At 43.2% G+C, this 22,751-nt stretch overlaps 2 protein-coding genes across 3 annotated transcripts in view; both read right to left on the minus strand.

The window, feature by feature from the left end:
- The window catches only part of EHD4 (EH domain containing 4), an 85,597-nt gene extending 76,869 nt beyond the window's left edge, over window positions 1-8,728 (minus strand). Inside the window, exon 1 of the mRNA XM_049613427.1 lies at window positions 8,382-8,728. Within this exon, the coding sequence (XP_049469384.1) occupies window positions 8,382-8,617 (236 nt within the window). The 5' untranslated portion in view covers window positions 8,618-8,728. The remainder of the gene's footprint in view (window positions 1-8,381) is intronic.
- Window positions 8,729-19,605: 10,877 nt separating this feature from the next.
- The window catches only part of PLA2G4E (phospholipase A2 group IVE), a 56,078-nt gene continuing 52,932 nt past the window's right edge, over window positions 19,606-22,751 (minus strand). For both annotated transcript variants that reach the window (XM_049613428.1, XM_049613429.1), the window contains exons 19-20: window positions 22,334-22,517; window positions 19,606-21,886 (exon numbers count right to left, since the gene is read on the minus strand). In XM_049613428.1, the coding sequence (XP_049469385.1) occupies window positions 21,666-21,886; window positions 22,334-22,517 (405 nt within the window). In that variant the 3' untranslated portion in view covers window positions 19,606-21,665. The remainder of the gene's footprint in view (window positions 21,887-22,333; window positions 22,518-22,751) is intronic.

Consider the following 22,751-nt stretch of genomic DNA (forward strand, 5'->3'; position numbering starts at 1 on the left):
TTTCATGTGCAACCTTGGATGGCAAGTAACTTGTTCTGCGAGTGTTCTGCAAGATGAGCAAAGATTTCTAATAATTTTAACTTGATAAACGAGCGATGTCTTGCAACACAAGTAGTATGTGATGCTGAATATCACATGATCACAACTGAACCAATGGTTCTTGAAATTCGCTTTGATATATAAGTGCTTTGGATTATGAGCATGTTTCTGGAATGAGTTACGCTCGCAAACCAAGGTTTTAGTGTAAAATATGTATTATTTATATGTTATATATATGCATGTGTGTATGTATGTGTGTATATATATATGTGTGTGTGTATATATATATATATACATATTTATGTATAAAATCAGGAATATATATAAGCCTGAAAAATATTTATACCTTTTGATGTAGTAATTCATACTCAGCAGAATAGGCTTTTTTTCTAACAGGAAAAAAAAAACTAGATACACAAAGATTTATAAGCCAAGAATGTCCACTGCAATATTATAGATAATAGCATAAAATTAGAAACAATGTTCCAAGCTGTATGATAGACTAGGGTGCAGTCATGAAAGCTATTTCTGAAGATTACTTAAGAAAAAGTTTCATATCATATTAAGCGAAAAGGGCTGTTTATTAAATTGCATTTTTTGCATAATTACCCGTTTTGTAAGCATGACTTCCATGTCTTCACCTAGGTCATTTGTTAAAAATGTGAACAGATGGAGCTTGGACCACTTGCCATAGAAGGGCCATCAAAGTGAGACTCTCTTCTGGTTTGAGACTGATCTACTTCTCAAGCTTAAATGGTTCAACTATCATGATTCCATTAGTTGAACCTTTGTCTTTCAGTGGTTCCCAAATATTTCCTGCAGGAAACTACCTAAGAATTACTCTGAGAGGTGGTTTATAAAAACCAAAAGCAAACCAAAACAAAAATAGGTTTTTGACCCTCTCCCACAGAGATTCCAATTCAGGGGGTCTGGATTAAGGCCCTAGAATCTGTTTTTGGTCTCCCAGTGATTCTGTCCAGCAGCCAGATCCAGGAACTGTAGCATTCTAGTTCATAATTTTCTAAGGTTTTGAAAAATACTGAATGTCTTCTAGAAGTAAGCTTCTAAATGTGAGTTAAGGAAGAGAATTTCATAATTAAAAAACAAAAACAAAAACAAAATACATTTCCCCTTACATTTCTCCTAATCCTGTGGCATGGCTGCCATTTGTCAGGTAGATGATGCAACAAGTGAACAAGAGGTTAACCTGCAGTGTCTCCCAGATGTGATTACTGCCACCGATACCACATTCACCCTGTCCTGGCACCCCCACTCCCCTGCTCCAAGCCCTGCCTCTTCTTAGGTTTCTGAAATACCAGCTACTCCCTTTCTATAGGCCCCTTCCATCTACTTATAATAGGCTTTCACTGGAATGCCCCAGACCAGGGCACGGCTCCTCCCCTCCAGTACCCAGTTGCTGAGAGTTTTCTATATTTGACACTTTGCCTCCCACTCATTCCTCAACCCACCGCCACCTGGCTTCCATCACCACCACTTACTGGCATGGCTCTTGCCAAGGTCACCCTGGCTCCTGATGGCTAATCCACTAGATCCATTTCAACCCTTTTCCCAGAAGCATCTGACCCTGTTGACCATGCCTCCTCTTTCTGTGGTGTTTGTGAGGGCTGCCTGACGTCTCATCTGTTTAGCAAATGCTTTTCTTTTTTGTCGCAGCACCCTGAGGAGCCACCTTTCCCCGCCTCTTAGTCCACATGGTTTGGGGGCTGACCACCCCACTGCAGGCATGGGTATTTCATTCCCCTGGCTTGAGGAATTGGTTCATGGATGGATACCAGGGCTAATCAATGAGACTCAAACCTAAGACTGTTGCAGAAACTGTTGGGAAAAAGGTTCCTTTTTTCCCCTTGGGGTTGCTGAGCTGGCAGAACGTGAGTCTGGATTTGGAGATGGCCAAATGCCCACCCCAAACTGCCATGAGAAGGAAGCCAACATGAAGAAGGCAGCAGAGCTGAGAGACAGAGACCAGATGGCGCCACTCCGAGTCCTAGGCCAGGCCTGACCAGCACACCCCGGTCTCATCGGTTTCATGAGACAACATACCTTTTTACTTAAGCCTTTTTCAGTTGAGCTTCTGTTAATCACAAGCAAAAGAGCCCGACAATGGCTCCAAATTCCCATCTTTCCCTGGCAGTGACTCCACCTCTCTGGTGCCTTTTCCCCGTGTCTCCACAGTAACTCTTCCTTTTACTCCCAGATCCATATGTCCAACCCCTCGTGGACTCTACACCTGGGTGTCCACTTCAACATGGGTTTAAATGTAAACTCAAGTTATGCCCCCACTCATCCTCTCCCTGTGTCCACATCTCAGTGAATAGCTCCACTGCCCACCCAATTATCCAAGAAACCTGGGCCTCATCGTTGACACTTCTTGCCCTCATTTCCTGGTCTCGTTTGGGCAGCTAATTCTGGCTCATTCCTCAGGGCTCAGCTTTTAGGCTGTGTCATCAGGGAGGCCTTTTCCAACCTCCAAGCCTGAATGAAGGGTCCTTCCTATGCTCCCATCCCAGCCTGCACTTCTAGTGTCATAGCTCTTGTCACTCAGAGCCCTAATAGCTTGTGGATTCTTATCCATATTCCCCATGAAACTAAGTTCTGGGATAGCCAGGCCCTTCCTGGAAACCAATATTATTTGAATAAATGGACACTAGGATATACACGTATGATCTTATATATTATAGATAGTCCATTCTTCTGTAAAAATCAAATATGTCGGCATTTCAGAAAGATCCACAAAGGGCATGGTGTTTGGCAGAGCAGACTATCGCTTCCAGGGGCCCCAGTGCCTAGCTGACAGTAAAACCACTAAACTGGGCTCACGGTGTTTCCTTAACAGGATTTTCTTGGTAAAACTAGGCTGACTCCTAGGGAGTGCCTTCACTTCTCTTTGCTTTAATAACTGAGTCTAGAGTTTATCAAAGGGATGAAGTAGAGCTTTGTTCTTTAATAGAATCTATGCTCCCCTTTTTCTGAAAATGGGGCCATTTGTCTGCTTCAAGTTTTCTGATACTCCTCATATTCTTCATAACTTCTGAAAAAGTACCAAATACAGTTCTTTGAGCACAACTACATGTTCTTCCTAAATGGCCCTGCCATCTGTTCCCCGACCTGGGTATTTACTGGGCCGTGCCTGTGCAGCCCCTGGAGGGTTCCTCGTCCTCTGGGCTTGAATCCCCTCAAACACCACAGGGCTCCCTTTCCCGTCTCTGGATCATTTGTTTTTGAGAGAAAAGGAGAAAAAAGACTAACAGCTGACGAGTTCTGCTTTCTGTGAAAGTTATAGCAAGAGTCCCAAGAAGTGGGTCTATCACTTCCTGATTCTTTTTCTTGTTCTAATCCTACCAAAAAAGGCTGTTTATTGCCCAAGGCATTTTTGCCTTCCCGGCCACCAGCTTCTTAACGCTTCAAACTGTCCATAAACTTTGTTTCCACACTTGCATATGCAACTCATGCCTCTTTCCCCTCTAGGAACACTATATTTAAGTGATATTTAAAGTTTTAAAACACAATTACTTTATCAAACATTTTATAGGAAAATATTATAATTTGATTTTACTAACTTGAGTGTTAAGAAGAATGAACATGTTTGTACACTGACAAGAATATACAGGGGAAAAAACATATTGTGGGGATTGTGTGATAGCTATTTGTACTCTCAATTCCTTCATATCTACTCCTCAGTTCCTTTCCTTCATGTGTTCTTTTTTTTTTTTTTTTTTTTTTAAGTTTATTTCTTTATCTTGGCGAGAGGAGTGGGGGGAGGAGCAGGGAGGGAGAGAGAATCCAAAGCAGGTTCCATGCTGTCAGCACAGAGCCCAGCTTGGGCCACAAACCGCGAGATTATGACCTGAGCCAAAACCAAGGGTCGACACTTAACCAACAGAGCTACCCAGGCGTCCCAGTTCAGGTGTTCTTTTAGCTTATTCCCACTTTTTTTGGCTTGACTTCTTGCTGGCAACCATTTTTATTTTAAATTATTGTATACAGATGCAGAAATTACCTGACTGGAACTAACTGCAGAATTATGGAAATTAAAGAAATCACAGGATGCTGAACTGTTGGAAGACTGAATTGTTTGCTACTTTTAATGGAGATATAATTTATATACTACCATAAAGCTTACCCTTTCAAAGGGTACAATTCTGTGGCTTTTAGTATCTTCACAAAGTTGTGCACCTAGTACCACTATCTAATTTCAGAACATTTTCATCACCCCAAGAAGAAACCCTGTTCCCATTAGCCATCACTCTCTATGCCTTTTGCAAAGTGGATATCCTATTGTCTACCATCAATCATTTGTTGAAAAGAATGTTCTTTCTCCCACTGAATTGTCTTGGAACCCTTGGAAAAACAAATTTACCAGACATACGGGTTTATTTCTGGACTTTTGATTCTATTCGGTCATTCTATGTCTATCCATATGCTATTATCATACTGTCTTGTTTATTGTAGCTTTGTAGCAAGCTTTTAAATGAGATGTAGCTTTGTAGCAAGCTTTTAAATGAGACAGTATGAGAACTCCAATTTTGTTCTCTTTCAAGACTGTCTTGTCTATTCTGGATCTCTCACGTTTCCAAATGAATCTTAGAATCAGCTTGTCAGTTTCTGTAAAGAAGGCAGGTGGGATTTTGGTAGGGAATGCACGGAGTCATAGATCACTTTGAGCAGTACTGCTCTTCTAAAAATATTAAGTCTTCCAATCCATGCACATGGATGTCTTTCTTGTGTTTTGTTGTTGTTGTTTTAGGTTTTCTTTAATTTTTTTTCAACAAAGTTTTGTAGTTTCCAGTGCATAAGTTTTACACTACTTTTGTTAAATTTATTTCTAAATATTTTATTCTTTTAGATATTATAAATGGAATTATTTTCTTAATTTCAGATTGTTCATTGCTAGTTCATAGAAATATAACTGATGCTGTATATTGATCTTATATCCTAACACTTTGCTGAATTTCCTTATTTTACAAGTTTTTTTTTTTTTTTAGGATTTCCTTAATCCTTAAGATTTTTTATACATATGATCATATCCTTTGTGGAAAGAGATGGTTTTACTTCTTTCCAATCTACATTCCTTCTATTTCTTTCTCTTGTCTAATTGCTTTGGGCTCTACCCTTTTAAAGCATATACAGTTTCTTGGGTGACTTCCCTCTTTTTTCCTCACTAGAATAAATTTTTCTGGGAGGGACAGGATATAGGAGGAAGAGAGAAAATGGAGCTCTTTGAAACCAAAATATGCAACCATGGCTTGATTTCCAGTGAGCCTCACATCTTCTCAGTGGAAATGTCTTCCTTCACAGCAGCTGGGCCCAGGAATTTTCTAGGGGAACCTGTGAAATCTGTTTTCCTCAGATTTTGGATGCAAGTCTGACTGAGCCCAATATCCACCCTTCCTTGGCTGTTATGTAGTCTAAGACAACATGGCCACTTTCCCCCATGCCAGTCTCTTCTCCTTTTTTGGCCAACTCTTTCTTGCTGTTTAGAGGCAGAGTGAGCACCCATGGTTTCTCTCATAGCATTCTCTGTCTTCTGAGAAATAAAATTGTCAGTAGGACAATAGGTTTATCAGCTGCTCTGTTTCTATCCAAGGAGACTTTGACAAATAGCTCCATTACATCTGAAGTCTCCTTCTGGGCCAGTTTTGTGACCCATGTTAGGAGGGTCTACCAACTCTCCCTCCATACACATCCAAAAATAAGTGTAGTTTTTGGCACTCAGGCTCTTCATCCACCCCATCTAGAAGACGTTTTTATTAGAACAAGGCACACATTTAGTTTCCTCACTCCAGATGAAGTTCTGGCTCACCACGTTTTAGAGGAGCTCTTACTTCTTCCCAGTCATGGGACAAAAGGAAGGAAGAGTACAGTTTTAGTAAAGGTATGCAATGCACACCAAAAGCCTTGCTGAATGGCTTTAGAATGAGAGAAGTTTCCTTCCTATCAGTGCAGGCTGTGTGTTACCAGTGACCTCTTGGGATATACAGGAAGCCAAGTGGATGAGAATCTTTTACTATGTGGATAAGTATGAACACAGGCAAGTATGAACTTCTAGTGTTCAATGGCTAGTAGCAAACAATCCAGCCACTGACCAGTTTCAGAGAAAAGACAGACATGGATGCAAGCAGGATCCAGGATGGTCAGCACCCTGGGCCAACCCCTCTGCTTCCCAGTGGCAGGGAAGGGTCTAGAGAGGAGCTGCCCTTTCATTTGGGGATTCCCTCCCAGGAGTTAAATCTCTTCCTCCTAGCTCCACTATGAAACCAAACTCAGGTCTCTGGTGCCTCACCAAGCTTCCTGTCCACCTTGATTTCCTTCTAACCTCACAGGTCCAGTTTATGCCCACTGCCTAAGGACAAAGTCACTTAGGTAAAGGAAGGTCTCAAAAGCAAGTGACTTCTTGGTAAGGTGACTCCTCCTTCACCCTGAGGTTGCACATGGCTCCAGTGCCTGAGAAGTGGTCCATTTGGATGATGTTGCCAGGAGTCAAATCTCAAAATCCTTCTTAAAACTATGCTTAGCTATTCCACAAAGCTCCCTTCAAATGATGAAAAAGAAGAGTGAGGCTATGAGAGCAGAGAGATGGCCACATCACATCCAGGTGGGTACAGCACCAACAGGGCTCCCTGATCACACACAGAGCACAATAAAGCCTCATGGCAGAGACAGACAGGAGGAGCTGCCCAGGGTACTGTGCATATGTCACTGCTAATGTCTGCAATTATTGTAATTACAATGCTAGCTCCTTATCTTTTACCTGTATATTTCAAAAGGCCCACCTCCCACTCTTGTCAGTCACAATACTTCATTTTCCCATATACTTAAAAACTGGTTCTATTACTAAGACCTTAAAGGTATTGTTTGTCATCTTTCAGGGTACCAGTGACTATAACAATTCTATGGTTTGAGTGTCTGGGGTGATATACTGAATACTATTTTCACTTTATTAATAAGCACCACATAAATCAGCTTAAAAATTATTTCCCTCAGTCTTCCTTTACATTCACTTTACTATCTAGAACAATATTTCCATAGAGTATATTTGCTTTGCTCATTTCATTCATAGTGTATCTGTAGGTCTGGACTGAGCATATTTCCTGTAGTGACAAGTACTCTATTTGTAGGAACTATTTAGGTCACTGGAGTGGAGAAAAAGAGGCCGCTATTTAATAGAAATGGCATATATCCAAATATAGATGAAGTTTTCTGAACATCTATTGAACATCAATAATGATGAGATTGTTACAGTTTCCCAAACCCTAGACCCAAACCTTAAATGATTAGTCACTTTGTTTTAACTGACACAGGGTTTAACCCAGGAAAACAAGTTTCCTAACCAAAGAAAGTAAGTCTTAAAAGTATCTTACTTCTGCTTTAGAAGTAACACAGTCTCTTCAAAAGGCAAGTTGTTTCAATGTAAATTATTTCCCAACAAAAATCGCTTCAGAGGAAGGTATATGATTTGAACCCTAGCGCATGCACAGTAACTGCTTTTAGAGACAGAGCGAGCATGACAAATATTTTCAGTTGTCAAGGGAGGGAGGAATGACCCACCTAAGAAATGGAAACTAACGAATAGTAATATGACACTCCCCCTTGGTTCCACTGGGCGCTAGCTGGGGCTGCTACACACAGCTAACTTCCTTTGGTCGGATAAAGGCGAGGCTGTGCAAGAACTGAATAAAAGCGGCCTCTCTACCCACTGGCCCCAACAACGTGTTGGGGGATGGCAAGCAAGGACCTCAAAAGAAAGGGGCACTGGAAATACACTCTACTGTTGCCATTCATTCATTCGTCATGCGCTGGGGGCTTAATTCTCCAACTATGACTCGAGAGCCCATTCTGATACCCCACACCTCTGTCCCCATTTCTAGCCCTAGGCCTCACTCGCTCATCAAGAAGATGCTTATTATAGCCTCGCTCTTCTCCCTCCCTTCCCCGGGTCCCCAGGCCACGGTGACAAGATAAAGCCAGCCAGAGGAGTGCCTTAACAAGAGCAAGGAAAGAAGGCTCAGAGTACACAGTGAAGGGGTTCCAGGGACCTTCCTGACAGCGTGGGGGTAGAGCCAGCCCCTTCTGGGGCGGCCGCGCCCCGGGGCGAGGCTGCGGGCACCTGGGCACCGCGCTAGGGGCGGGAACCTGAGGTCACGCCGGAGCTGGAGGGGGAAACAGCAGCGAGGGGATTCCGCACAGGGGAAGTGGGCGCTGCAGGATGTCCGAGGGCGGCGGGACGCTGGTAACAACACGCGCACACGTGCTGAGGACCGCTAGCACCTAGGTGGTGGGAGCAGGGGTCCCGGCGGCATTGAGGAGCCGGCGGGGCGGGTTACCTGATGAAGGTGGTCTTGCCCGTGCTGTACTGGCCCACCAGCAGGATCATGGGCTTGTTATCGAAGTCGGCGTCCTCCAGCGCTGGCGAGTGGAACTCGTGGAAGCGGTACGCCTCCTCCAGCGGCAGCACCTTGCGCAGGTAGAGCGAGCGCAGGCCCCCAGTCACCGTCTGCACTGCGTCCGCGCCGCCCGCGCGCTCGCGCCCGCCAGCCTGCCGCCCCATCCAGCTGAACATCCTGATGCAGCCTGTCCGCCCGTCGCCGGTTCGCTCCCCTCGCCCACCCTCTCACACCCTGCGTTCAGTCCCCGCTCAGGGCTCGACCCTCCCCGGCTGGCACTGAGCTGCTCCGGCCCCTCTCGCCGCCGCCCGAGCTGGCCCAGCCTCGCGCAGTCGCAGCCAATCGCTGGTCTCTGCGTCACGGCAGCTCGTTTACTATTCAGAAGGCTCTCTCAAGTCCTTCCTCATTGGGCCGCTGCCAGCGCGTCTCAGCCAATGGAGAGGAGGTTCTTAATGAATTATTGATGACGGAGTCCGTCGGCGGACTGGCTGGGGAGAGGGTGTCTCCACAGCCCCGGGGCTCAGACTGGTCTCGGAAGCGCCCCCTTAGGTCGCCGGGGCCCCACCTCTGGCCAGGTGGCGTCGGCTTCCGGGCAAATCTGAGCTGGCAAAAATGAGCCTCCGGAGGCTGCTGAGTCTCCTAGGAAGTTTACTCTTCCCAGGCTTATGATACTGGGGACAAAAGTTCGGAAAGTTGACAGACAGGTTCTTTCTACTCTCTGGAAGGTTATTATTTACATATTTTGTTAGTGAAGAGATCTTGACTCAAGGACATACTGACAATATTTGACTAAGGGGAAGAAGACTCCAATCTGCTTGGGTAGATGTTTCTCCTACTTCACACTGCCTCCACTAAGTTCTGGACGAATTGAAGGCCTCTTGCCCTTAGTTTTCTTTATTTGATTTTCTGTAACATTAAAGATTTAATCTTCATCCTCATTATTACCACCTAATTACCACATGTTGACATGTAAAAGAGTTACTGTTACCTCTTAGTTGTCTGTGTTTCCAGATTAAAAGGACGTATCAACATTGAGACTGGGAGAAACAATCAGCCAGCACTTTTGGCGTTCTAGGTAACAGTTTGAGAATATTTCTCAGTTGTTTTAGAGCATTTCTCAAATATCACCCACGGAGCCCCCTGGATATAAGAATAACCTGGGATACTTGTTAAAATGCAGATTTCAGGTCATCACCCCCAGACCCACTGAATTAAAATATTGAGGAGGGATGGAGCTCAACAAGTGCTCCCAGGTGATTCTGACATACCCTAAATTTGGGGGAATATGATGCACAATAGTACTTCTCTAACTTGGTAGAAATGCAGATGCTGATTCCGGGGTATGGGGCATGGGTTGAGACACCAGACTGCGTTTCTAATAAGCTCCCAGGTGCTTCCAATGCTGGTTGTCCATGGGCTATACTTTGAATGCGAGGGCTGTGGTGAAGAGAGAACAGGACTTGGCATCAAAAGACCTGGGTCTGAATCCTGATTACATATATTAATGGCTATGTGGCTTTAAATGCAACGAGCTACCTCTCTGCCTCAGTTTCCTTGTTTGTAAAAGTGGGAACTCCTTTGGAGTTGCTATGTGGATTAAATATTTAGAGGAAGCTGTATGTAACTAGGGAAGTGAAAAGACAGCCAAAGGAAAATGAACTTAGATATTGTCTCATGTCAAAATAAAACAAAGATTGAAATGTGAAAATGAAAACCATAGAACTACTAGAAGAAGGTATTTGTGAAGATTCATTAAATTTTGAAAGGGAAAGCTTTTCTGATCAAAACCAAATACAGAAATTATGAAAATAAAGGTTGACAGGTTTGTCAACAAAAAAGTAAAAGCTTTAGTGTATTAAAAAAAAACAAACAAACCCATATAAACATACTCTTTACCATATGATCCAGAAATTGCACTCCTTCATATTTATTCAAATAAGTTGAAAACGTATGTCTGCACAAAAATGGCACATGGATGTTTATAACCCTTTATTCACAATTGCTAAAACTTAGAAGCAATGAAAATGTCCTGTACTAGGTATTCTTCACTATAGTACAACCAGATGATGGAATATTATTCAGTCCTAAAAAGAAACACTCTATCAAGCCATGGAAAGACATGGAGAAACCTTAAATCCACATTACTAAGCAAAAGAAGACAATCTGAAAAGGCTACATGCTGTATGATTGTAACTATGTGACATTCTGGAAAAGGCAAAAATATGAGGACAGTAAAAAGATCTGTGATTGCCAGGGGTTCAGAAAGAGGGAAGGGTGAATAGGAAGAACAAGAAGATTTATAGGGTCGTGAAATAATTCCGTACGATAATGTAAAGGTGGACACATGTCATTATACATTTGTCCAAACCCATTGAACATATAACACCAAAAGTGAACCCTAAAGTAAACTATGGATTTTGGGCGATAATGATGTGTCAGTGTAGACTAGGTTCATTGATTATAATGAACTGTGGTGTGGGATATTGGTAGTGGGAGGCTATGTACTGAGGAGGCAGGAGGTGCATGGAAACTCTCTGTACTTTATGGTCAATTTTGCTATGATTCTAAGACTGCTCTAAAAACTTCTATTAAAAATAGTATATATAAAAATAAATTCATAAACAAAGGTAAAAGGAAAAAACAAATTGGGAAAAATATTGCCAGACATATATAAGAAATATATTTAATGAAGGATATTAGACCTTTAAAAAGCTACCATAAAATTATTAAGAAAGAAATGAATACTCCATTATAAAATGAGCAGAGGACATTGACAACTAACAAAACAAACATTAAATAATGCTAACCTCCATTAACGATCAAAGAAACATAAAGTAAAAATAAATAGGTAACATTAAGAATGGTAGACTTTTGGGGCACCTGGGTGGTTCGGTTGGTTAAGTGTCAGACTCTTGATTTTGGCTCAGGTCATGGTCTCATGATTCGTGAGATCGAGCCCTGAGTCAGGCTCCACACTGACAGCACAGAGTCTGCTTGGGATTCTGTCTCTCTGTCCCTCCCCTGCTTGCACTGTCTCTCTCTCTCTCTCTCAAAATAAATAAACTTAAAAAAGAAAAAGAATGGCAGACTTTTATTTTTTTAAGACAATGCCTAATGTTGCCAAGAGTGTAGAAAAAGGTACCATCTCAGACATTGCTGGATATGGTGTAAGCTGGCATTTTTCTGGAGTCCATACTTATCAAAAATCTTGAAAATGCACATTCAAGTCTTCTGCAACATCATACTTAATGGTGAAATAACTGAATGTTTTCTAAGATTAGGAACAAAGTAAAGATGTCTACTCTTATCACTCTGATTTAATGTTATACTAGAGGTTCTAACCAGTATCCAGAAAAGCAAAGCATATTCCAGGTTAAATAAGAAGAGGTAAAATTGTCTTTATTTGCAGAAGATATGACTATTTATGTAGAGAATTCTATGGAACCTACAAAAAAAAAGCTACTAGGACTAATAAGTGGGTTTAGGAAGGGTACTGGATAGAAGATACATACACAAAAATCAGCTATGTTTTTGTATACTGGGAGTGAATTGGACAGTGAAATAAAAAAATCAATGTCATTGGTAATAGATTCAAAACTATGAAATACTTAGAGATAAATCAGATAAAAACTGTACAAGGTGTATACACTAAGAACCACAAAGCATTTCTGAGAGAAATAAAAAAGGCCTAAATAAATAGAGATATATACCATATATCATGCTTATGGATCAGAAGATTCAATATTGTTAAAATGTCAATTTTCTCCAAACTAATATATATAGATGTAGTGCAATCCCAGCAGGCTTTTATTTTGGTAACAATTGACAGGCTGATTCTAAAATTTATATGTAAATGCAAAATACCTAAAGTAGCCAAAATAACTTTGAAAAAATTAACAAAGTTGGAGGACTTACGCTACTTAATTTCAAGACTTATAAAGCTATGTAAATTAAGACAGGTGGTATTGGTAAAATGATAACAAATAGAGTTCATAAATAGACCCACACATATATAGTCATTTGATTTTTGACAAAGCACAAAAGCAATTCAATGGATAAAGGAAAGTCTTGTAATCCATAATGCTAGAACAATTGGATATCCCATGCAAAATTATAAACTTTGATCCATGCCTTGCACTATATATAAAAATTAACCCCAAATGACTATAGACATAGAGGTAAAACTTAAAATTATGAAACTTCTAGAAGAAAACATAGTAGAAAATCTTTATGACATTATGCAGGGAAAGGTTTCTTTGGTGATACCAAAAGCATGATCCATAAAAGAAAAAAATTAATAAACTGGACTTCATCAAAATTAAATACTTCTGACCTTTGAAGGATATTGTTACCAGAATACAAAGACAAGGCAAAGAGTAGGAAAATATATTTTCAAGTCACATATATATAGTAAAGGGCTTGTATCTAGAATATAAAAAGACCTTCTTAATTCAACAGTAAGAAAACAATCCAATTTAATGGAAAAAATATTTGGACAGGTACTTCACCAAAGAAGATGTATGGGCAAATAAGCACATAAAAAGATGTTAAACATCACTAGTCATTAGGAAAATGCAAATTAAAACTACAACAAGATACCTCCCTATTAGAATAGAATACCTCCCTATCAGAATGCCCAAATTAGAAGACTGATCGTATCAATTGTTGGTGACAACGTGGAGCAACTGGAACCGTCATACGCTGATAACGAAGTGTAAAATTATACAACTCCTTTGGAAAACAGTTTGACAATTTTAAAAGGTTGTTTTTAAGTTTATTTATTTTTGAGAGAGAGAGAGAGAGAGAGAGAGAGAGCGAGCACACATGCATGCACAAGCTGGGAGGTGCAGAGAGAGAGGGAGACACAGAATGTGGAGCAGGCTCCAGGCTCTGAGCTGTCAGCACAGAGCCCGACGCAGGGCTCGAACTCACGGACCGCGAGATCATGACCTGAGCCGAAGTCGGCTGCTTAACCGACTGAGCCACCTAGGCACCCCAGTTTGGCGATTTCTTAAAAAGTAAAGCATATACCTACCACATGACCCAGCAGCAGAGGAGCATAGGGAAGAATTACAAAGGGCATAAGAAAAGTTTTGAGGGTGAAGCATTTGTTCATTACCTTGATTGTGGTGATGATTGACAGTTGTATACACCTGGCCACATTAATCAAATTGTGTTCTTTAAATATGTATGATTTATTGTGTATCAGTTATACCTTTATTAGTTGTTAGAAATGCTCATACTTCTAGACTCAGGAATTTTATCCTCAGGAAATAATCAATGTAAAGCTTTATCTAAAGAATGCTTATCAGCATAACACTTGTAAGAGTGAAAAGCTATAATTAGATGTTTCCCCATGGAGGATTAATTAGATAGGTAATGGATTCCTATGCAGTCTCTGAAAGCTGTGTCAAATAAAAAGAATATTAATAACCTGGGAAAATACTCAGAATATATTTTTAAGTGTAAACAAGGCAGATTACAGAAGTGAATACATTCAATTACTATGGAAAACAATATGGCGATCCCTTGAAAAATTAAAAATAGAACTATATGATCCAGTAATCCTACTTCTAGGTATAGATCCATATATATCCAAACAATTTAACAGAAGGATCTCCAAGAGATACTTGCACATCCGTGTTCATAGAGGCAGTATTCACAATAGCCAGGAGGTGGATGCAACCTGTTTCCATTGATGGATGAATGGATAAACAAAATGTGCTATATATATAATGAAATATTATTTAGTCCCCAAAAGGAAGGAAATCCTGTCACATGCCACAATCTAGATGAACTTTGAGAACATGATCCTATGTGAAATAAGCTAGTTACAAAAAGACCAATAGTATATGATTCCACTTATCTGATGTATCTAAAATAGGCAAATTCACAGAAACAGAACGTAGAATGGTGGTTACCAGGGGCTGGAGGGAGGAGGAAATGGGGACTTGTTCCTTGGTATAGAGCTGCAGTGTTGCAAAACGAAAAAATTCAGGCGGTCACAGCAATGTGGTCATAGCTAACACTATTGGACTGTGCACTTAAAAATGGTTAAGGTGGCAAATTTTACATTATGTATATTTTACCAACAATTAAAAAAATGAATGTATAGCATTTTGTACTATTATAAAAAAATTAAGGCATCTAAGGAAAATTTGGGAAGGATAAACCCCAAAATAATAATGATCTCTGGGTTTTGGAATGATAAATGATCTGAGTTTTCTTCTTGATACACTTCAGCATTTTTATTTTCAGATTTTACACAAGAATCATGTTCTCGTTTTATTTATTTATTTTAAAATGTTTATTTATTTATTTTTAAGGGAGAGAAAGGGGGGGGGCAGAGAAAAAGGGGAGACAGAATCCCAAGCAGGCTCCATGCTGTCAGCGCAGAGCCCGATGTGGGGCTAGAACTCACGAACCATGAGATCATGATCTGAGCTGAGGTCAAGAGTCTGAGCCACCCAGGCATCCCTCATGTTCTTGTTTTATAATCAGCAATAAATTTGAAGGAAGAAAAAATTATTGCCTTTAATCTTTAAAAACAATAAAAGTTCTGAAAGAGCCTGGCCCAGAGGACACATCATAATGTCTTACTCTTCTTCCTTCTCTGTCTTCATAAAGCTCAGCCCTGGTTTTTGTGTTCTTGATCTGTCCTTGGTGGTGTGGGAGAGAGACTGGTGCTTCCCAGAATAGTCATTTTGCGTCCATTTGCAAGTTGTGATCCTCTTTCTAGTTATTATATATATATATTTTTAAAAAAATTTTTTTAACGTTTATTTATTTTTGAGACAGAGAGAGACAGAGCATGAATGGGGGAGGGGCAGAGAGAGAGGGAGACACAGAATCGGAAGCAGGCTCCAGGCTCTGAGCCATCAGCCCAGAGCCTGACGCGGGGCTCGAACTCACGGACCACGAGATCGTGACCCGGGCTGAAGTCGGACGCTTAACTGACTGAGCCACCCAGGCGCCCCTATATATATATATTTTAATATATATGTATATTTTTAATTTTTTTTAACATTTATTCATTATTGAAAGATAGAGACAGAGCATGAGCAGGGGAGGGGCAGAGAGAGGGGGAGACACAGAATCCAAAGCAGGCTCCAGGCTCTGAGCTGTCAGCACTGAGCCCAATGAGATCATGACCTGAGCCGAAGTCGGACGCCCAACCGACTGAGCCACCCAGGCGCCCCTTTATATATTTTTAAGTTTGTTTATTTTGAGAGAGAGAGAGCAGATATGAAGGTGGAGGAGGGGCAGAGAGAGAGGGAGAGAGACAATCCTACTACCAGGCTTGATCTCAAGGGCTGTGATATCATGACCAGAGCCGAAACCAAGAGTCAGATGCTTAACTGACTGAGCCACCCATGTGCCCCTGGTTTTCTTTCTTCAGAAAAAACAATCCCAATTTCAGTCAACTTTTCAAATGAATCCAATTGTGTTTTTTTCAGGTTAAATCTTATTTCAGGTAGTTTTACAGAGAGTGACATTAGTTACCTGGATTTTTGTTGTATTAAATAATTCTTGGGTGCCTGCGTGACTCAGTTGGATAAGCATCTGACTTTGGCTCAGGTCATGATTCTGTGTCTCCTTCTCTCTCCCTCTGCCCCTCTCCTGCTCATACTGTCTCTCTCTCTCTCTCTGTCTCAAAAATAAATACACATTAAAAAATTAAATAATTCTTAAAACAAATATTTTGATAAGACTCAACAACTCTCTTTGCTATATGGAAACTTTATTTCTTTATTTTTATTTAAAAAATTTTAAGGTTTATTTTTGAGAGAGAGAGATAGCATGAGCAGGGGAGGGGCACAGAGAGAAGGGGGGACAGAGGTAATGAAGCAGGCTCTGTGCTGACAGCAGCGAGCCTATGTGGGACTTGAACCCACAAACTGTGAGATCATGAGCTAAGCCAAAGTCGTACACTTAACCGACTGAGCCACCCAGGGGCCCCATTATATTGAAATTTTAATTGTAGTTCTTGTGGAAGCTTTTTTTTTTTCCCTTCGTCTTGTTTTTGGTAATTTGATGTTCACGAGGTTTGCTCTAGATTGTGTTCAGTGATTGGCTCTAAATGCCTGCCAAGTCCAGTGTCTTATTCTGATACTTTAAATTCCAGAGTGGTTCAAGGCCTGAGAGACACATGCTGAAGAGATTAGAGGAGGTATTGTGGTGTGGGAAGATTCCCCTTCATTCCCAGACACATCTCTCCTTTCTCTGCGGCCACTTAGCAAGGTCACTGCTGCCACTTGGAGATACAGCTTACAGGACATGCAGGTAGAGATGTCCAGTAGGTACTTGCAGTAAGACTGCCAGCTGCCTCTAAATTGTCCTTCTGTTCAGCAACAGAACTCTCATTTTCAGCTGGACCCATTGCTGCCCAGGTAAGAACAAAATTTTCCAGTCTCTCTGCAATTCAGTATGATCATAAGACCAAGTTCTGGGGGCTGCTATGTTACCTGAAGGATGTGTGGGACTTGCAAGAAGTCTCCTTTAGAAAGAAAAGTGTTCAATCTTGCTCTCCCCTTCTCTCTTGTAGCCTGGGATATAGTTATGATGGCTGGAGCTGCAGAGCTCATCTTGGACCATGAGACCAAGGACTATGTACGGGATGGTAAATCAGAGCTAGAAGGAGCAGAATCTGGGATGAATCATGGAAGCGCCGTGCCAGCCGTGGACCGCCTCCCTTGGGCTTCTTTTACAGGCATGTGTTTAAGCCACTATTTGTCAGGTCTCTCCTAGTCAGAGATGAAAGTAGTTCCTAACTAACACTGAATTTGTTACTGGAAATGGAGTCTGCAGTAATAGAACCCAAAATGTGACATTCATTTAGTGGAAGAGAGGGAAAGTCAACATTAAGGATTCAATTATTGCAGGCTGGAATTTCAAATATAGCCACATATATTTTTTGACATGCCTCCTATCAAGAGGTGGGATGGATCTTTGTCCCCTCCCCTTAAATCTAGGCTGGCTTGTGAAAGCTTCTGCCAATAGAGTTACTGTGGAAGTGAGGGTATGTGACTTCTGACACCAGGTCATAATATGCCATGTACCTGCCACTGTGTGACATCACTCTTGGAGCCCTGAGCTGCCATTTAAGAAGGCTGATTATCTTGAAACCACCATACTAGGGAGGTCACATGAAGGTGCACTACAGTCAGTCGAATGGAAACTGTCCTTCATCCCTCTCTGCCCTCCCCCCTCAGGCACCAGACCTGTGAATGAAGGTACCGTCTCAGAGGCGGATCCTTCAGCTCCAGCTATTCCAGATTCCAGCCATCTGAGTCCTCCCCAGGCAGTCCAAGTCATTTGTGCTGAGGCCCCACACATGTATAAGAGTTGTCCTTGCTGTGCCCTTTCTGAATTCCTGACCCACAGAATCTGTGGGTGTAATAAAATGGTGGTTATTTTAGGCCATGATATTATGGGTTTTTGTTTGTTTTGTTTTTGTTTGTTTGCTAAGCAACAGATAATTGGAACAACTGGTAATTCTCATTATCTTGTTAAGATAAAAGTTTAATTTTCTGTCACAGGAAAGAAATTCAGAGCTAGGCAGACCAGGGCTAGTTTGGTGTGTTCATTGTGGATGGCTGGAGCTCCAGCAGCCATATTGGACCGGAAGGCAAGCTGGAGGATGGCAGAAGAGCTGAAAGGAGCCTGGGTCTCCAATAAGAAAGAGAGAAATAAATTTCTTATATCTTCTTTAAGTCACTCTAACTTTTGATCTTTTGATTATATAATAAAAAGTAGGGGCACCTGGGTGGTTCAGTGGATTAAGCATCTGACCCTTGATTTTAGCTCAGGTCATGATCTCACAGTTCCTGAGATGGGGCCCTGTGTCAGGCTCTGTGATGACAGCGTGGAGCCCACATGGGATTCCCTCTCTCTCTCTCTCTCTCTCTCTCTCTCTATCTCTCTGCCCCTCCCCTGCTCATACACACACTTTTTCTCAAAATAAATAAATAATTTTTAAAAAAGTAGTGCTAACTGGTATGGAATTTGAATACATGAATCAAGAACTTAGGAAACTGGTTTGGCTAGAGCTAAAGGTTTGAGAATTTTCAAGATGGAAGTGGTAATTGAAGTCCTGGGTGTCGATGCGTTTGCCTAAGGAGAGTATGGAGCGAACAGAGAGGAGAGCTGAGGAGAGCACCCCAGGGGATACCAGCAGTTAATGGAGAGCAGGGGAGGTGAGACCAGAGGAAGGGCTGAAATGTGGGAAGAAATCCACGATGGATGGGTGTCCAGCAAATCTGGCCCCTTCCCCCTAGGGGGAGCCTGGCTGGCAACCCTTAATGTGTGCCCCGTGTGTACGCAGCTAATATGGAACTTTCCCTCTGTTTTGCAAGGCGCTGTTTTTATGAAGCCCTCCTACGTGGGACCAGAAGGAAGCTCCTTGAGGTGTGGGGTCAATTGTTAATCGTTTTTATTGTCCCAGGGCCTACAACAGTGACCGTGAGAGGGTGATAAATATTTGCAGGCAGGTCTGAATGGAACGGTTGTTGGCAAGTGGCAAGGAAGCCGTGGGAAGGGAGGGTTTCAGGAAGGAGGAGTGGTCTGCGGTGGCAAATATTGAGAACAATCAAGTAAGATAAGGCCTGTAAAGGGCCGGTGCCATTTGGCTCAGTGTATCTGGTAATTAGGGCATTGGCGACCTTGGGGAGAAGTGTTTTCATGGGGAAATAGGGACAGAAAACATCCGCCGTGGGACAGGTTGAGCTGTGTGGCAGTATGGCATCCTGGCCGGTCTCCTGGGAAGGTAAGGGGAGACAAGCAGGGACGGACACTGGGGGAGAGAGGACTTTTATTTAATTTTTTTCTATTTAAGTGTATGACGGACAGAGAGCAGGGGGTCTGAGGAGGGAGCCTCCCTGGCCTCCCCACCACTGTACCCTTGCCTCTGTCAGGGTCGATGACACTTTGTCCTTATCCCTTGTGCAGTCCTGGCTCCTCTCCTGCTCTGTGACGTTGCCGGCATTGTTTCAGAAGTGAAGTCACTATTTAATTTCTCAAATTCATATAAAAATCTTGTCATGTCCCCCCCCCCCAAATCCTGCCCTGCCCCAATTCAAATCTAAGTTCCTGGAAAGCAGAGGCTGTTTAGTGACCGCTGTGCTCCGTAGGTGCTCAGCTGGGGCCGGCTGCCTGTCCTTCTGCTCGCTCAGTGCTTCCTGAAACCATCTGAACCTCAAAGGGCACCAGGCGGCGAGAGCTGGTGTCCCATTGGTTGCCGACATGGCTTCCTAAAAACAGAAGAAACAGCGGCCTTCTCACGCCACGGGCTGGCCGTGGTGTGTGAGAAGCCCAGGCGGGGACAAGGGCAGGAGTTAGGCATGTTTTGCAGCACCAGATAATGAATGAAGGTGAGTCAACGGCGTTTACCCACATGGCCATTTTATTCTGTGCTCAAATAATACAATGGTTTTATAAGCCTCACACTTTGAGGAATCTAAGGCAGGGCTGCCTTCATCTTATAACACACAGGTCTTGTGGCCTGACCTACTCTGCTAATTTAAGGAGAGCCCGTTTGCTGCAGATGGAAAGAAAAGATGTCAAAGTGGAGGCTGTTGGCTGTTCTGGTGGAGGAGACGGGTGGCGTCCCGGGTCGGCATTATCTGGGTGGGGACCGGTTTTGCAGGTCTGGAAGCCTTGTTTACCAGTGGTTCAGGTGAGCTGATTAATTCCTACTTTCCCAGCTTATAGGAGAGTATGGCGCGAGTCCACGCCGCTCAAATTTAATATGTGTAGCCATTATGGGGATGAGGGTCTGGGGGAAGGGCAGCAGAGAGGAGGTGAGAATCTCCTTAAAATGCAGACTCTGATTCAGCAGAGCTGGGGTGGGGCCTGAGCTTCTGCATTTCTAACCAGTGGCCCACCAAGGATGTATTTTGGAAGTTGCTTTTTCTAAACTTTCGTTACTTATCGTCACCCATCTCCTAACAACCAAAGGACTGCCTATGGGAGCATAGAGGCCAAGAAAGAGGGCCCTATGTTCCATGTTTGCTGGGACCACGTGCCTTTCTGGGCACACCTTCCATCGGCCTGGACATCTCAATGGCTCAGGTTATACAGTTCTTTAGTCAAGTTCCCAGCCTGATGGGAGACCTGGATACTTTGACTGGGCTTCTGTGTCCTGGGCCTTTCCCCAGTGATTTATCTGCAAACCATCTACAAGGATGGGCTTCTTCCTCAGAGCTAACCGAGTCCTTTAAAGGTTGATCCTTCCTAGTTTCATTCTTTTGGGGGTGACTCTCCAAGAGGTGGGATGTGCTGGCCATTGTGTTTACATGATAAATAAGAGGAATCCCATTTAGAAATAAATAATCCCATCTGGAAACCAGAGAGGAAGGTGATAAGAGAATTCAGCGGTGCTCCTGGAGCAGGTTGGTCAGCGAGTGCCAGCCTGATGCCTGAATCCATTTACCTACTCAAACGTCCCTCAGCTGCATCCCAGATCCTTGTTCTGTGAACCTGAGCTGTAGACTGGGGCTTTGCCTGGCATTTCATTGGAGCTGGGGGCTCAGATGGGGCTGTGTGGGTGGGATCTCAGGAATCACCAGTCCTGGGGCTCTGAGTGGCTGCAGGGGGGGCTGCTGAAACCCATCAGTCACCTGTTTGGCTTTGTTGTTGAAGAGACCAGGATATCTAGCACTCTGTCTAGATCTTCCAGCATCACGCCATCTATTAATACCCTGATTCATAAAAATGAAAACCACAAAATATCATAGCCTATAAAAATCACAAGAACGTAATTGCCTTAAATTTAAAAAATTGTTTTTCCAGAGAACACAGAGTGTTCCTCAGGTCCTCTTGTGCACTCCTGGAGGCCCTCCGTGCCAGGAGGCAGAGAGCAGTAGAGTCGAGAGGGCTTTGAGCTCCACTGTGCAGTCCGAGTTTCTTAGGAACTAGCCTCTTCTTCAGGCCACTTTGGACATGTGTGGGAGCCTGTGGCTATTGGGCCCTTTTCCCTGCAGGGAAAGGTTTAAAAAAATGCCATGGGTATAAAATCCCAACACATGTCTGTGTTATCTTCCTTTGTTTTCTTCTCTCTCTCTCTCTCAACTTTTAAAAATGTATATTTCTTTGATAGAAAGCCAGGGCCAGCCTGCCTGCACCCCTCACCAGAGAGCAGAGCTGGTGTGCGGGCCAGTCAGCCCTGATGGGCTCCGTGCCTCTGACCATGGGAGCAGACACAGGATCGGTGAGGCTCCCTAGGACTTAGGAGGGACACTGGCTCTTCAGGCGTTTCTTCTTCTCCACCGCCAGTCTCAAGGCCTGAAAGAGCTTGTCTTTGTTATTCAGGATGTTGTACTCAGAGAGCTTCACCAGCTTGTCAAAGGCGGCCTCTGTGTATGTCAGCTCCTTCGTAGCATACGGAGTTTTGGGGCCATAAATGTCAACGTGGCCCTGCTCCAGCTCCTCGGGGCTCCTCTCCACACCTGGAGGTGGCAGAAGGACTTGCTATACATGGAAGGTTGTAATGACTTGTTTCTGTATCTCTCCCTATGTCCTGTCTCAGCCCACATGGGCGCACACACCTGCATGAAAACGTGCATACACATGCACGCACACGCACACGCACACCTCCAAGCTCCTCAGGGGCAGGGATGTGACTTGCACATTTTAGGGCCGCCCAGGCATGACACAGTGCCAGGCACACAGTTGGATGTCAATAAATGCTGAATGACTGAAAGAGTAGAAGACGGCATTGCTGGCTCATGGAGGGGTGGGGGGGCCTTTCTTTCTTCCTAAAGCCACGGTTGACTCAGATTAGAGCTAAGCCAGGCTTTCCTGTTAGTAAAGTCAAAAGACTGCACAAGTCTAAAGATAGGAGCTCCTGGCCCAAGGCTAGCAGGTGGTGGGAGCCAAGCTCAGAGGTGGCTTACCTGGGGCCTTGTACTTCTGGAAGGTGTCATTGATGAGTGGGAAGAAAATCACGATGGGAGCATCAGGTTCTTGGGAGTTCTCTATCAGGTAGCACTCCTTGAGATTTTCGTCCCCCTCTTGCACTTCATATTTGGGGAAGGGGATATTCTGCACAGAGCAGTACTCACAGGTTTGTTTCATGGGCTGGAACATCACAAGAGGACATGTTTGAGTATTAGGAGTGGTGGGGGTGGGTAAGAAACATGAACTTCTTAGATCCAGCTTCCTGATTTCCCCTGCTAACAACTCAGGTCTCCAACTACTCTGCCTGTTTGTGCTATTTTTAGAACACAGAGCCTAAGGCAGTAGGTTGGTCTGTGTCCAAGTGAAACCTCCTTCTGAAGGTGGATGGAGCCCTTTCAATGATGCTTCACCCAA

This window comes from Panthera uncia (assembly GCF_023721935.1).
Source record: "Panthera uncia isolate 11264 chromosome B3 unlocalized genomic scaffold, Puncia_PCG_1.0 HiC_scaffold_1, whole genome shotgun sequence".
In the NCBI taxonomy this organism is placed as follows: Eukaryota; Metazoa; Chordata; class Mammalia; order Carnivora; family Felidae; genus Panthera; species Panthera uncia.